The 13,559-nt window shown below is 33.4% G+C and overlaps 9 protein-coding genes across 9 annotated transcripts; 7 read left to right on the forward strand and 2 right to left on the reverse strand.

Annotated features, from left to right (window-relative positions):
* Positions 1-88: 88 nt before the first annotated feature.
* Positions 89-2,006, reverse strand: TpMuguga_02g00886 (Protein phosphatase 2C family protein). The gene is made up of 6 exons (XM_061305491.1): positions 1,910-2,006; positions 1,534-1,875; positions 1,356-1,486; positions 569-1,319; positions 326-481; positions 89-193 (listed from the first exon to the last, which is right to left on the reverse strand). The coding sequence occupies exons 1-6, from the start codon at positions 1,931-1,933 to the stop codon at positions 116-118; spliced, it is 1,482 nt and encodes a 493-aa protein (XP_061162192.1). The 5' UTR covers positions 1,934-2,006; the 3' UTR covers positions 89-115.
* Positions 1,997-3,110, reverse strand: TpMuguga_02g00887 (THUMP domain protein; the record flags this gene model as incomplete). The annotated part of the gene is made up of 4 exons (XM_061305492.1): positions 3,024-3,110; positions 2,780-2,896; positions 2,104-2,730; positions 1,997-2,074 (listed from the first exon to the last, which is right to left on the reverse strand). The coding sequence occupies exons 1-4, from the start codon at positions 3,060-3,062 to the stop codon at positions 1,997-1,999; spliced, it is 861 nt and encodes a 286-aa protein (XP_061162191.1). The 5' UTR covers positions 3,063-3,110.
* A 741-nt stretch (positions 3,111-3,851) lies between these two features.
* TpMuguga_02g02070 (uncharacterized protein) lies at positions 3,852-4,546 on the forward strand. The gene has a single exon (XM_061305518.1). It carries the CDS (start codon positions 3,967-3,969, stop codon positions 4,501-4,503), a length of 537 nt encoding a protein of 178 aa, XP_061162193.1. The 5' UTR covers positions 3,852-3,966; the 3' UTR covers positions 4,504-4,546.
* Positions 4,547-4,907: 361 nt separating this feature from the next.
* On the forward strand, positions 4,908-6,303 carry TpMuguga_02g00888 (uncharacterized protein). Its single transcript, XM_760363.2, has one exon. The coding sequence runs from the start codon at positions 4,988-4,990 to the stop codon at positions 6,068-6,070; it is 1,083 nt and encodes a 360-aa protein (XP_765456.2). The 5' UTR covers positions 4,908-4,987; the 3' UTR covers positions 6,071-6,303.
* A 117-nt stretch (positions 6,304-6,420) lies between these two features.
* On the forward strand, positions 6,421-7,163 carry TpMuguga_02g00889 (uncharacterized protein). The gene has a single exon (XM_760364.2). The coding sequence runs from the start codon at positions 6,566-6,568 to the stop codon at positions 7,091-7,093; it is 528 nt and encodes a 175-aa protein (XP_765457.2). The 5' UTR covers positions 6,421-6,565; the 3' UTR covers positions 7,094-7,163.
* Positions 7,164-7,592: 429 nt separating this feature from the next.
* TpMuguga_02g00890 (uncharacterized protein) lies at positions 7,593-8,384 on the forward strand (the record flags this gene model as incomplete). Its single annotated transcript, XM_760365.1, has 1 exon — positions 7,593-8,384. One exon carries the CDS (start codon positions 7,593-7,595, stop codon positions 8,382-8,384), a length of 792 nt encoding a protein of 263 aa, XP_765458.1.
* Positions 8,385-8,940: 556 nt separating this feature from the next.
* TpMuguga_02g00891 (uncharacterized protein) lies at positions 8,941-10,070 on the forward strand (the record flags this gene model as incomplete). Its single annotated transcript, XM_061305493.1, has 3 exons — positions 8,941-9,271; positions 9,302-9,827; positions 9,950-10,070. 2 exons carry the CDS (start codon positions 8,941-8,943, stop codon positions 9,793-9,795), a joined length of 825 nt encoding a protein of 274 aa, XP_061161455.1. The 3' UTR covers positions 9,796-9,827; positions 9,950-10,070.
* Positions 10,071-10,212: 142 nt separating this feature from the next.
* On the forward strand, positions 10,213-11,592 carry TpMuguga_02g00892 (uncharacterized protein). Its single transcript, XM_760367.2, has one exon. The coding sequence runs from the start codon at positions 10,280-10,282 to the stop codon at positions 11,492-11,494; it is 1,215 nt and encodes a 404-aa protein (XP_765460.2). The 5' UTR covers positions 10,213-10,279; the 3' UTR covers positions 11,495-11,592.
* A 367-nt stretch (positions 11,593-11,959) lies between these two features.
* Positions 11,960-13,324, forward strand: RPT6A (26S proteasome regulatory subunit 8-like protein; the record flags this gene model as incomplete). Its single annotated transcript, XM_760368.2, has 1 exon — positions 11,960-13,324. The coding sequence occupies exon 1, from the start codon at positions 12,143-12,145 to the stop codon at positions 13,322-13,324; it is 1,182 nt and encodes a 393-aa protein (XP_765461.1). The 5' UTR covers positions 11,960-12,142.
* Between the last annotated feature and the right edge of the window lie 235 nt (positions 13,325-13,559).

A 13,559-nucleotide genomic window follows, 5' to 3' on the forward strand; every position in this document is an offset into this window, starting at 1 on the left:
GTAATAAATTCACTTTGAAAAACTTTTATAAAATTTATCTGATTTCCCCATCATGTGTAAAAATAAATTTAAATATACATATACATCAGGCAGTGTTTAATAAAATTATTACACATTAAAATATATCCTCTTCTTCTTGTTTCAATTCTTCTGATTCTACTTCCTTTTCTCCCTCACCGGTTTCAGGGCTTAACTATTAAAATATTACTGGGTAAAAAATAAATCACATACAATTTACTGATCATATATTCCATAACATTTGTTATCCATTTGAAAATTTGTACGTTAATAAAACTTTAAGGAGTTTAACTAATGTTTTATTTACCTTTGAAAACAGATTCTTATGCCATCCGAAATAGATAATATTACAGGTTTTATCGTCCGATGACCCTCTATCCTCCGCTTTATTAACCACCTTCTTAGCAGCCGTCTTGGGATCATAACCCAATTTTATACAGTCAACAACCGTATCAACAATTTCCTACAAATTCATAATTTTAACCCTCATTACTAAGTTATTCTGTTAGTATAAATAAAATCATGTATATTAACAGTGTATTGAAAATACCTGTGAAGAAAGAGCATCTGTTACTCCGTCAGTGCACTGTACTAGGAAGATGTGGTCATCGAAATCAACGTCGTGGACGTAGAGGTCCGGTTGTGAACCAACGATACTGTCTGGCGTTTTAAAAATGTAGTCTCCAACAGTTCTGGAGGTAGAAATTGCGCAAACATTCCCGTCTGGTTTACGCAAAATAGCTCTCCAACAGCCTTGCAAATACTCTACAAGTCCATTATTCTTCAAAATTCGCTCCCTTTCTAATTTATCATTTGGTTTGTGCTCCTTTGTTAAATCCTTGGCCACATACTTGTTACCCTCTCTTACACATAAAATGGACCTCGAATCTCCCAAATTAGCTAAAATCAACTTCAAAGAACCGAATGAATCTGGTCCGAAGAAGAACGCCACATTCAAGGTGCTACCATCAAAAATGGATTTTTTTTGGGCGTATGAGCAAAAATTATTATCTATAATTTCTATAGCCTTCGATATTGAGTGTATAAACACAAAGACCTCATCACTTAACTCATTTAACCTCTTAATTGTACTATAATCTTTCTGTGTACCATCTTTGTGGTCTCGGTTGTCCACCACCCGAGATCGGTTGTCTGTTTGTACTGGGAATTCATTTATTGAACAACTTAAATTCGCTTTTGTAAATAACTTTCTCTTCTTCAAAGTAGAGTAAGTCTTTATATTTTGTAAGAAAACTGTCAAAACATTGTTCTTTAAATGTCTCACAATGTATTCGGCGCATCTAAATGTGAATATTAAATATGTAAGTGAGCGTTACTTTGGGCCGTAATGACCGTCAAAAACTCCTGAAAAGTAGCACAAGGCATCGGAATTTGTTAACTTTTGAATTGACATGGATTCTCTCGTTATGAACCGATCTTCGTTCTCAATCTTAGAATCAAGATTTCCCTAAAGAATTTTATTAATCGTGGAAATAAACTAAATTTATAACCAACCATTCGAGATTCTGTTCCCGCTATCAGATCTTTGTTAAAATCCATTGAAATTTCTTCTTCTGATTCATTTTCTAGATCGATTTCTGATTGATTCGGATCCCCAAGTTCATCTTGATATTGTAAATCGACACCGTCTTGATAATCGTCTGGGTGATTTTCCTCATTTTTCGCCTCGAAATATGCTAAATCAGGCACTATTTTTTGCGATTCTATATGGAAGTATACATGCTCTTCTGAATTATACATCCATTTTCCAGATTCATGAGTATACCATTTACTATCCTCTCCAGAATCTCCACAAATTATCCATTCGCCGTCTTTTGGCACTTCCAACACATCATTCTATGTCAAAATTATTTTAAAAGTTCAAACTCACGGGTAAATCGATTTCATCTACCATTTATTAAAAATAGAATCTAGCAAACATGTACATAAACATCACAAAAATATAAAATTATCACAACTAACGTTCAATAGAAACATTTAATTTAAAATGTGCGATTTGGGAGTATTCAGAAATTACAGAAACGGCACAAAGGGCCTAATGTGGGATTAGTGGGTTGCACTCACCTTTATCACGTAGACAATTATTAATTTTTCTGGCCTTTTAAGATCAACTTTATATTCTTTTCCCATTAATTCATTAACTACATCTAAAACCTGTTGCCTTCCAAGAGCGTTTGAGTTTGTACGTTTAAATTCTAAAGCCCAGGTCACCACTGATTCCCCTTTATCTGATTCTTCCAAAATTTTGCTACTATTATTATTTTCTTTATTTTCCGATTTATTATTTATTTTATCTTCAGTCATAGAAGATTCTTTTAATGAACCTTCTTTGTCAGAATTTGCCAGACTAAGTGGAAACTCTTTTGAAATTAAAGATTTGAGGGTACACCTCAGATCTTCCTCTTTTGCTTCACAAATATAATCCACAGGAACAATTCTTGATAGAAATCTGGCTGAATAACTCTTGTTATTTTTAATTTCTTTGAATATTTCACTGACGTATTTGGAAGGAGTATCCTCTAGTTTCTTAAAATACACATAATTTAGCCCCTTTGAAATGCAAGGACCTGGTACAAATCTATTGAATTCCTGGTTTAGATCCTCCAGTTCCGATTTTAATAACATTTCTTTATCCACATGATCGACATCTCTTGAACAAGTTGAAACGTCGGGGTAGAATCTCTCCGAATGCTGTAAAATCATTTAAAATGATTTGATTAAATTATTTGTAATTTTTTACCTGTCTAAGAATATATAAAATTTCTTGCATAGCATCTTTATGTTTTCCAGTAATAGAACTTGATATCAATATGCCTCTTGATCCAGGAGTCAATTTACCAGACTCCTGCTTGACCTTCTAAAATAAAAGATTAAATCCAAACATTCTAAAATTAATATATATTCTAAAATAAATTATTAAGGTTGAACATCTAAAATAAGTTTTTAGTGTTAGATAATTAGGATTATAATTTGTATTATTAAACCTTCCATTTAGGTCCAGCGTGTTTAATTGATCTCTTCATATAATAACATTAAAGTATAAATTAAAATTTATAATAATTATGAATAATCTGGATAATTGTTCCCAACAGAACAAATAATGAGTATACACATTATACATTTCATATTACACATTCAAAACATAAATATCACGTAATTTTGTATTATATCATATCAATTAATTGTATAATTGTGTTATTATCACATATTAATCAATACATGACACTCTCATACCTTAATAGACTCTCACACACTAATCTTTGTACATTATGTGATACCATGATTACTATGGAATACTGTTCAGTATCACAGTCTAATCATACTACTCAAGACTATCGTGGTTTTGTGACATGATCTCATTACCAACTCTAGACTAAGACAAACATTACGGATCTCATTATTCTAGAACCAATGGATTAAATTACAGTTCATCATATTCTCATCATCAGGTAACTATTGGAGGATTTGTTCATGGGTTTTGTAATGTTGAAATAGATATTTGTGTGGAGGAACACACCGTCCACTTTAAACTACCAATGTTGATTCCAATACTCATCTTAAGGTATAAACCTAGATCTAACCATAATAACACAAGATATGTCAATAATAATACAGGAATTAGTATAATTGATCCAAATAACTGATGAGATATCAATACACCCAACAGTGTTCCAACACCTCGCATCTCTTTACGAACTATTTTACCATTTTGCACCAATGTTATGAAATTTATCTTGTTTTTCATGTCTGAATTCATGATACCACAGTGATCAAAAGTGTCGGTAATGATCAATAACATACCATTCCCATATTTGTAGATCCAATCGTACATCTACTATATATTTTTAAAACCCCATCCCTTTGACAGTTGATCTATAAATCAAACACACTCTCTTAATCCCATTTTAATACCCATCAATATCCAGGATGAATGTTCTAACTACTGGAATAATTTTATTCTCATTTTACACATGCCTTTGTATGGATGGTGCTGCAGGAGGATCTGACGGCAAAGACCCTGGAGATAATCCACCCCCAGATTCTGACGAATGGGCACATTTGCCAGGTGAAGAGCCAAGGGAACTTTACACAAGCGATGATTGTGGCTGTGGCCCTCATGATAAAACTCCTGAAGGAGACATATTAGTATCAGTAGATCCAAAAAATGGGCTAAACAATAACCATACTAATTGTTCTGAATTTAAAGGCAAAGATGGTAAAAAACACCGTTCGTTTCAACCTCATCTTTATTGTTTTTATTGTGCCGTATATTATAACGGTGAACAAGTTTGGACGATGACAGACGGTGATCCTGGAGCAGTGGTTGAATTGTATCCCATAAAGAGATCAGCAAAAACTATGGAAATAAAACTAAGAAGTGGTGGTAAAGTTATTTTTCAAAAGTCAGGAAAGAATAAACCATGGATAAGACAAAATCCTGATGAGGACAAGGAAACAGATTAACTGACTAAATCCAAAATTCCTATAAATGTAGTTTAACTGGGTATATATTAGTTGTTAATGTGTAGACAGAATTACAAATTTTATTCTAAACGTTCCATTTAACACAGAATATCTTAATTAATATCTTAATATGTAAACTCAAATCTTAAGATAACAATTCTGGAACTAATAAAATTTACCCAAACGATAAATGTAATTCCAGAACACACACTCAAATTCCAACATTGTTACAATACATTTATCATTTAAAATTTTATCACTGTACACACACTTGTGATACAAATTTATCATTATCCACATGTATTATTAGATGATACAACACTGATAATAAGTGTTAGTAATGATCAATAATTGAGTTTCTCTTGTTTATAGATCAAATCACTCATTTATATGAAAACACAGTTAAACCCCATCCATTTGACAGTTGATCTATAAATCAGCCAGATTATTTTGCACTATTTTTGACACACTCTCATTATCAACGATGAATATCCTAACTACTGGAATAATTTTATACTCATTCTATCTTTCCACTTGTATGGATCCTGATGATGGAGGATCTGACGACGGAGATCCAGGAGACAACCCACCTCCTCAGCAGCCAGCTGAAGGAGAGCAAGGTGATCCTTCCGACGGACTAGACTGTTTATATCCTTATAAATGTAGACCACATAAAAGAAACCCAGATGGAACAGTCTTGTTATCAGTAGATGCATACTATTGGACGAGGAATGCACATCTTAATTATATTAGATATAAAGATGACAACGGTGTTTTACACACTGAGATTTCCCCTCAGTCTGGGTGTGTAATTGAATTAATAAATTATGGTGATCGTAATCTCTGGACAGTTGAAGATAATGATTACGCAGTAAAAATTGATATAGTTCCTGTAGATGGTCCAAGGAGAACTGCGGTAATAACACTACAAAGTGGTGCTAAAATTGTTTTTCATAAGGGAGGAAAAAGAAGTCGATGGAAAAGAAAACCTTCTGATTATGTACATACTGAAAAACAAAAGTCAGATGTTTTCGATCCAAAAGAAGTCTATATACTTGACGACGAATCAACTTCCACAAGTGAACCTGAAGAATTGGAAGCTCAAATTGAACGTGTGGAAGTTGGCACAGATTCAGAAGACGAAGGAGACAACCCAACAGAAGAAGAGGAAGGTGATATTTCCCAAGATCCACGATGCTCATCTTTCAAATGTAAGCCACATCCTAAAGCTCCTGACGGAACAACATTGTTAACAATAGATACATTCCATTGGACAAGAAATCGACATGTTCGTTATACTAGATATGAAGATGATGATAATATTACACACCATGAGATTCAATCTAATGATGGATTTGGATTTGAATTCATACATCATGGTGATCGTGAGCTTTGGAAATTGGACGGGGAAGATTATGCAGTAAACGTTGATATATTTCCTGTACAGACTGTAGAAAAAAGTATAGTAATAACACTAAAAAGTGGTGTTAAGATTACTTTTTATAAGGGAGGAAAAAGAAGTAAATGGAAAAGAAAACATACAGATGATGGAAAAGGAACTGATTAAAGGCTCAATTTCCAATAAATCTTACAAATTTAGTCTAAAAATTTGTATATCAGTTGTAAATTTATGGTGATACAGTTATAATTGTATTACTAGACCTTACTTTCAAGACCAAAATGTTTAATTGTTCTCTTGATATAATAACATTAAAATATTAATTAAAATCTATAATAATTATAAAAAATTAATTAATTAATCCTAACAGAACAATTACACATAGAAACACTCAGTTAAATTGTTCTAATGCTCTTATTTATCTAACATTTTTTTATCACATTGCCCTAGTTTTGTGATAATTTATTTTGATTCAAGTGTTTGAATTCATAAGACAAGTGTTATGATCAAGTTAGCAATGATCATTAGAATGTGTTTCCCATATTTATAGATCCATCACACATTTATATTAAAAGATTAGTTAAACCCCATCCAATTGATAAATTATTTATGTGTAAGATGACTATGAAAATTATTTCCAATTAGAAGCATTCATTTTCAACAATGAATGTTCTAACATGTGGAATAATTTTATACGCATTCTATCAATCCATTTGTATGGATAATGATGATGAAGGACCTGAAAACAAAGGATCAAGGGGAAAACGACCTCTTCCAAAGTCTCTAACAAGTAACTTAACGTCAACCGAACAAGAGTCCGGTGGTGCTTCTGGCCAATCAGGAGGTGCATCAAGTCAACCAAGTCGCCCAGCTAACCAAGCTCCAGATGGAACAATATTAGTGAAAATGGATGTAAAAAATGGATTTGATAACCCACGTACAAATTTACATCAATTTGGTGGACCAAATAATCTACCTCATCGTGAGCTAACGCCTCATCCTGGATATGGGTATAGTTGTGTAATGTATAAGGGTGAAACACTTTGGACTATGGATGGCTGCAATTATGCAACAAGAGTTACTGTGTTTCCTACAGGTAAACCACAAAAGAGTATTACTATCAGAATGGTTAATGGCGGTTCAGAACTTTATAGAAAAGGAGGAAAAAATCAACCGTGGGTAAAACAATGAATGAAACAATATGTGAAGGAAAATTAATTGAAGAAGAAATTTTGAAAAAAATTATAAATCTAGTTGGCCTAAGGTTATATTATATTTCAATGAGATAGTTAGCATTATAGATTGTATTATTAAAGCTTTTATTTAGAAAAAGTGTGTTTAATTGTTCTGTTAATATTTAAGCTCAGAAATTAAAATAATAACGGAATAGCTAATATTTACACAATTAATCATTAAGATAACAATATACACGTTCATGTTACGATCTCATGTATCTCTTCCAATTATTTATCATATTACACACGTTATTTGAATTTATCAAGATTCATAAACATGAATACATCAGAGACCAGTGATCACCATTGTGTGCTTTATGAATAACATTTGGTTCGTATATTTACAGATCCAATCACACATCTATTTATTTTTTAAGCCCCATCCAATAGATCATTTATTTCTGTGAACAATACTTGTGAAAATTATTTCCAGTTAGACATGTTCATTATCAACAATGAATTTTCTAACATCTGGAATAATTTTATACTCATTCTACCAATGCATTTGCATGGATCCTGATGATGATTATGAATCTAGAGTTATCAACGAGGAAGAACATTCAGAACCACCTCCACCGTACGAACCAACTCCACAAGGTTTTGATCCCCCGCCATATGAGGATAGCTTTCAATTTTTTCACCCAAATACACCAAACCCACAACATCATGATCCACCTCCGCCTTATACACCTGGACCACAGAGTTACTCTTTACTACCAACATATGAAGAATCACAAGAATCCAGTCCTCCTTCTTATTTCTCAAACATACCAGGATCTTCTGGATATTCAGGTTATGCGTCTGGTGGCACATCAGATCATTACAGTCCATCGTCATATGGAGAAAGTGAGACAGGTTATTCTCAAGGAGCTTCTGGGTATACACCTTCCCAACCAACTACTGTGCAGCACCTATCAGATCAATTCAGATCAGTTGATGGAACACAATTGGTAGACCTAGAAACAAAAAGTAAATGTTCTTCATCCGACACACTTTTTTCATCATACCTAGTAGAAGTACATGGAATGATTCATAAATACACTCCCAAACAAGGTTTCGGATACAAAAAAATAACACATAACGGTGATATAGTCTGGGAAACAAAAGATGATATATATGCGACCAAAGTATTAGTGGTTGGTGTTGGGTTTTCTGGTAAGAAAATAACTATAGAATTTATTAATGGCACTAGCATTACTCTTAAGAGGAAAGGTTCTGATAAACAATGGAAGCCAACAAGAAGTTAAGTTTTATTAATATTTTGTTTTAAATTTTAACTTTTAAATTCCAATTTAATGTCGAACAAATTAAATTAAGTGTTGATAACATTACAAATTTTACTATATATATCGATTTTATCAGTTGAGAACGTAATATATCAAACCAATCACCTGATACACATTGGTGGTACCCCTGAAACATATCTCTTCTATCAATCAAAATTATCATGTGTTAGCAACAAATCAATCATATTTTCATAGAAATATTGGTTTAATAGAGGAAACAATATATGAAATTAGATCTGGCATAACAATACTGGAATTAATATACCTGACACATATAAAGGAGGTATCAAAACAGTCACTAAACTTGGTGTTCCAAGACAAATATCTCTTTGAATATTTTGTAATATTGTATTCAGATTTGTGAATCAAAATAAATTCTTATAACATTTCATTCCCATATTTATAGATCCAGTCACACACTTATATGAAAACATAGTTAAACCCCATCCATTCGATCAGTGATTTGTGTAAAAATCAGGTGTAAATTATTTCCAGTTAGAAGCATTCATTATCAATAATGAATGTTCTAGCTACTGGAATAATTTTATACTCCTTCCACCAATGCATTTGTATGGATAATGATGATAGTGGAACCGAAAAAGAAAGGCCACAGAAATCTCAAGAACAAAAAAAACCAACGGTTGAATGGACAACGGGGAAATCAACTTCCGCAAGTGATACTGGGGGAGATTTGGAGGCTAAAATTGAACATATGCGAATTGGTGCCAGACCTAAAGAAAGAGGCCCCAGGGGAAACCCACCTGATCCAGGACCTGTAAAAAATACTCCAACTCCAAGCAAAGACAAGAAACGCGATGATTACAGACAACCAAGCAGAACATCAAGAGGTATTGTAAGTTGTATATCAGGTTATATAGGGCAACCAGGACAGGGGAAAGCATCTGGTAATACATCAGATAATTATAGTTCATCTTCATATGGACAAAGTAGTAGAAAATATTCTCAAGGAACTTCTGGATATATACCACCTAAACCAGCAATTGCATCAGGTGATTCAGATCAATTAAGAGCAGCTGACGGAACAATATTAGTAGAAATAGACGCAAAAACTGGAATGAACAATCCAAATATTGTTTTTGATGAATCTAGAGCAGGATCAAATAAACGTTATCATCGTACGTTTAAGCCTCTTTCTGGATATGGATTTAATAAGGTAAATTATAATGGCAAACCAGTTTGGAAAATGGTAGGTGATGGATATGCAACCTTAGTTTATGTGTTTCCTATAGGTCGTTCCGAAAAAAATATGATAATCAAACTTGTTGATTGTTATCAAATAAATCTTAAAAAGTCAGGGAAAAATAAACCATGGAAAGAGAAAGTAATAGAAAAATATGTGAAGGTCAATTAGTCAAAGGACTAATTTCCAAAACCACTATAAATGTAGTTGAATTAAGTATATTCTATTTGTTTAAGATATAACTATAAATTGTATTAATAATCCTTCCATTTATGACAAGAATTTTTAATTAATTCTTCATATATTGAAATTAATATAAACTCAGATCCGAAGATAATGACAAAGTCAATATAATTTACGTAAATAACGGATGACACGTCAACAGACTCACTGAAATCAGTGTTACAACACATTTCTAATTTCCAATTATTTTGTCATATTAAGTACGTTATACAGATTTATCTTAATTTTCATGTCTGAATCGATGAAACTGGAGTGATCATAGGTGATAGTAATTATCAATAACATTTGTTTCCCATATTTATAGATCCAGTCACACATCTATATATTTTTAAAACCCCATCCAATTGAACATTTATTTCTGTGTAAGATGACCTTGAAAATTATTTCAGGTTAGACATGTTCGTTATCAACAATGAATGTTCTAACATGTGGAATAATTTTATACTCGTTCTACATGTCCATTTGTATGGATAACGATGATAGCGGATCCGAAAAGCAAACGTCACAGGAAACACAACAATCAGAAGTTGTAACACCAGAATCTCAGGCTGAAACCGGTGGATTAGCATCAGTTCTTACGGAACAACCAAATCCACAAGATGAACAGGGTTTTCATGGAGCTTCGGGAGATGCTCCACCACATCAACCTGTAAAAAGTAAGAGTAAATTAAAGAGAACTAGAAGGTATAGATATAAGCCATATCAAACTAAACCGCATGGTCCTAAAAAAAGTGACCCAGATCCCAGTTTATCACCTAAAAAATTACCACTCAAGCCTAGATCCAAAAAACCTATACCAAATCAAACCTATGAATTAACTTCATACGGGTACTGGCCTACGCAAGCATCGACGTCAACACCACAACCTGGTCCATCTAGTGAACCAGATACAACACAAGATAGCTCAAGTAAATTACCACAACAGCCAATAATGCAGCCGCCATCACAACCAGCTCAACCACACGTTCCAAGAGCCGTTTTAGGATACGGTAGATATAGGCTCAATGTACCTCTTCCTAAGCCATGGCCTCATCCCATGCCGGGCCAATATCGATATCATTTACGTTTTTCAGGATATCCTAGGTTTCCCAGACCTCAACTACAAACTCCAACACAGGCAGCACCTCAACCTCAACCTCAACCCCAAAAAGAAGTATTAGAACCAGAAGTCATTCAGTTGGAAGTAGAATCTGATGAAGAAGAAGAGCCTATCGATTTAACAAAAACTACTACTCAACAACAAGACAAGGAAACAAAGGCAGATTCATCTACCGAACCAAAGCCACCAGATCAACCACCGTCAAAACCTGAACCCCCGCCTAAACCAACTCCTACAGATCCAAAAAAGCCAAAAAAAGTAAAACTTATTAATTTAGAAATTCATTCTAAAATAAATCCAGGTACATTCCACTCTGAAGTTAGGAGCGAAGGAAAAACTTATTTAATGTTTTTGGCGGATGAGGGTTATGGTTTCATAAATATTTTAGAACAGGGTAATTTAATAGCTGGATTTAACGATAGAATATATGTTCAAGAAGCAATTGTCGTTATTGCCAATGGATTGGTTATGAAAGTGGAAGTGTTATTAAATAACGGAAACACACAAATCATTGTAAGAAAAACGTAAAACAAACAGGAGATTATTTCAATAGATAAGGTTTAATGCTGTAAAATCATTTAAAATGATTTGATTAAATTATTTGTAATTTTTTACCTGTCTAAGAATATATAAAATTTCTTGCATAGCATCTTTATGTTTTCCAGTGATAGAACTTGATATCAATATGCCTCTTGATCCAGGAGTCAATTTACCAGACTCCTGCTTGACCTTCTAAAATAAAAGATTAAATCCAAACATTTTAAAATTAACATATTCTAAAACAAATTATTAAGATTGAATATCTAAAATAAGTTGTGAATATGCACATTATATTAACGATATACACATCTAGATACATGAATATTCTAAAATAATTTTATAATAAATCATATCAATTAATTGTTGTATAAATGTGTTATTATCACATTTAATCAAAAAATGACATTCACTTAGCACTACTATATTTATTTTTCAACACTACTAACCAGATAATTTTAATTTATAATTTTATAGTATTTTTAATAAATTTGTTTAAATATCGCATAATATATTTTAATTTTTCCTCTAAGACTACATTTTTTAATTTCAACTTTATTTGACTTTCCTTCCACAGTTTTACAAACGTAAAATTCGAATTATTATTTCTCATCAATCTCTCAATATCGTATATTTACTATGAATAACTGTTTGGGATTACAGTCCTATTATACTCACCTGATTGAGGACTACCAGGCTCTTCTGTCACAGAAGCTCATGACTAAGTCTCGTCTTGAGGCTCAGAGGAATGAACTTAACCTCCGTGTGAGAGAACTGAAAGATGAGTTGCACAGCTTACTAGAATCAGGTTCTTTTGTCGGAGAGGTTGTTAAATCTATGTGCAATGACAAGATATTAGTTAAAATTAGTCTAGAAGGCAAATATGTTGTCGATTTGGCCAGCGATATTGACGTTAATTTGGTCACTCCAAACACAAGGGTTGCTTTAATGTCAGATTCATATAAATTACATAAAATTTTACCCACAAAGGTTGATCCCTTAGTTGCTCTCATGAAGGTTGAGAAGGTTCCCGACAGCACATACGACATGGTTGGTGGGCTTGAAGAGCAAATAAAACAGGTAAAAGAAGTTATAGAACTACCTATTAAGCACCCTGAAATTTTTGATTCACTTGGGATATCACAACCCAAGGGAGTACTGTTATATGGTCCCCCTGGTACCGGAAAAACATTGCTGGCTAGAGCTGTAGCTCATCATACTGAGTGTACTTTCATAAGAGTAAGCGGATCAGAGCTGGTTCAGAAATATATTGGCGAGGGTAGCAGGATGGTTCGTGAACTATTTGTAATGGCGAGAAGCCACGCTCCTAGCATAATTTTCATGGACGAAATTGATAGTATTGGAAGTTCTAGAGGTGACGGGAGCAGTGGCGGCGATTCTGAGGTACAACGAACGATGCTCGAACTTTTAAATCAGTTAGATGGGTTCGAACCATTTCAAAATATTAAAGTAATCATGTGTACTAATAGAATTGACATTTTGGACGAAGCCTTGTTGAGGCCTGGTAGGATTGACCGGAAGATTGAATTTCCAAACCCTAACGCAGAAGGAAGGGAACAAATACTGCGGATCCATTCGAAGAAAATGAATCTTTTAAGGGACATTGATTTACTCGAAATAGCTAAAAGTATGACTGGCTGTAGTGGTGCAGAGATTAAGTCTGTTTGCACCGAGGCCGGGATGTTTGCCCTCAGGGAAAGGCGCGTTCATGTAACTAACGAGGATTTTCAAATGGCTGTAGTAAAGGTGATGAAGAAAGGTGAAGAGAGAGGCATGTCATTCAAGAAACTTTGGAAATGATGCAGATATTTGTGTGGAACCACACGCCAAATACTGTAAACTCCCAATGTTGGTTTAAACGCGGTTGCCCTCACATATAAACCTAGATCTAAAGATGAGAACATTGGAACTAACATAATTTACCCAAATAATAAATGGAATGACAAAAAATCCAGTTGCGACAATCCTTAAATCTCATTTATAAGTATTTTATCAATGTGCACACACATGTTGTCAAATTTTTTTTTCATTCTCA

This window comes from Theileria parva, chromosome 2 (assembly GCF_000165365.1).
Source record: "Theileria parva strain Muguga chromosome 2, complete sequence, whole genome shotgun sequence".
Lineage (NCBI taxonomy): Eukaryota > Apicomplexa > Aconoidasida > Piroplasmida > Theileriidae > Theileria > Theileria parva.

Bases quoted from the DNA above. Each gene is read 5' to 3' on its own strand.
- TpMuguga_02g00886 (XM_061305491.1), bottom strand. From the start codon at position 1,933: ATGGTAGATGAAATCGATTTACCC. The intron at 1,487-1,533 runs GTTGGTTATAAA...AAAATTCTTTAG, and splicing joins CGGGAACAGAATCTCGAATG to GGAAATCTTGATTCTAAGAT. The intron at 194-325 runs GTAAATAAAACA...ATATTTTAATAG, and splicing joins ATAAGAATCTGTTTTCAAAG to TTAAGCCCTGAAACCGGTGA.
- TpMuguga_02g02070 (XM_061305518.1), top strand. From the start codon at position 3,967: ATGAATGTTCTAACTACTGGAATAATTTTATTCTCATTTTACACATGC.
- TpMuguga_02g00888 (XM_760363.2), top strand. From the start codon at position 4,988: ATGAATATCCTAACTACTGGAATAATTTTATACTCATTCTATCTTTCC.
- TpMuguga_02g00889 (XM_760364.2), top strand. From the start codon at position 6,566: ATGAATGTTCTAACATGTGGAATAATTTTATACGCATTCTATCAATCC.
- TpMuguga_02g00892 (XM_760367.2), top strand. From the start codon at position 10,280: ATGAATGTTCTAACATGTGGAATAATTTTATACTCGTTCTACATGTCC.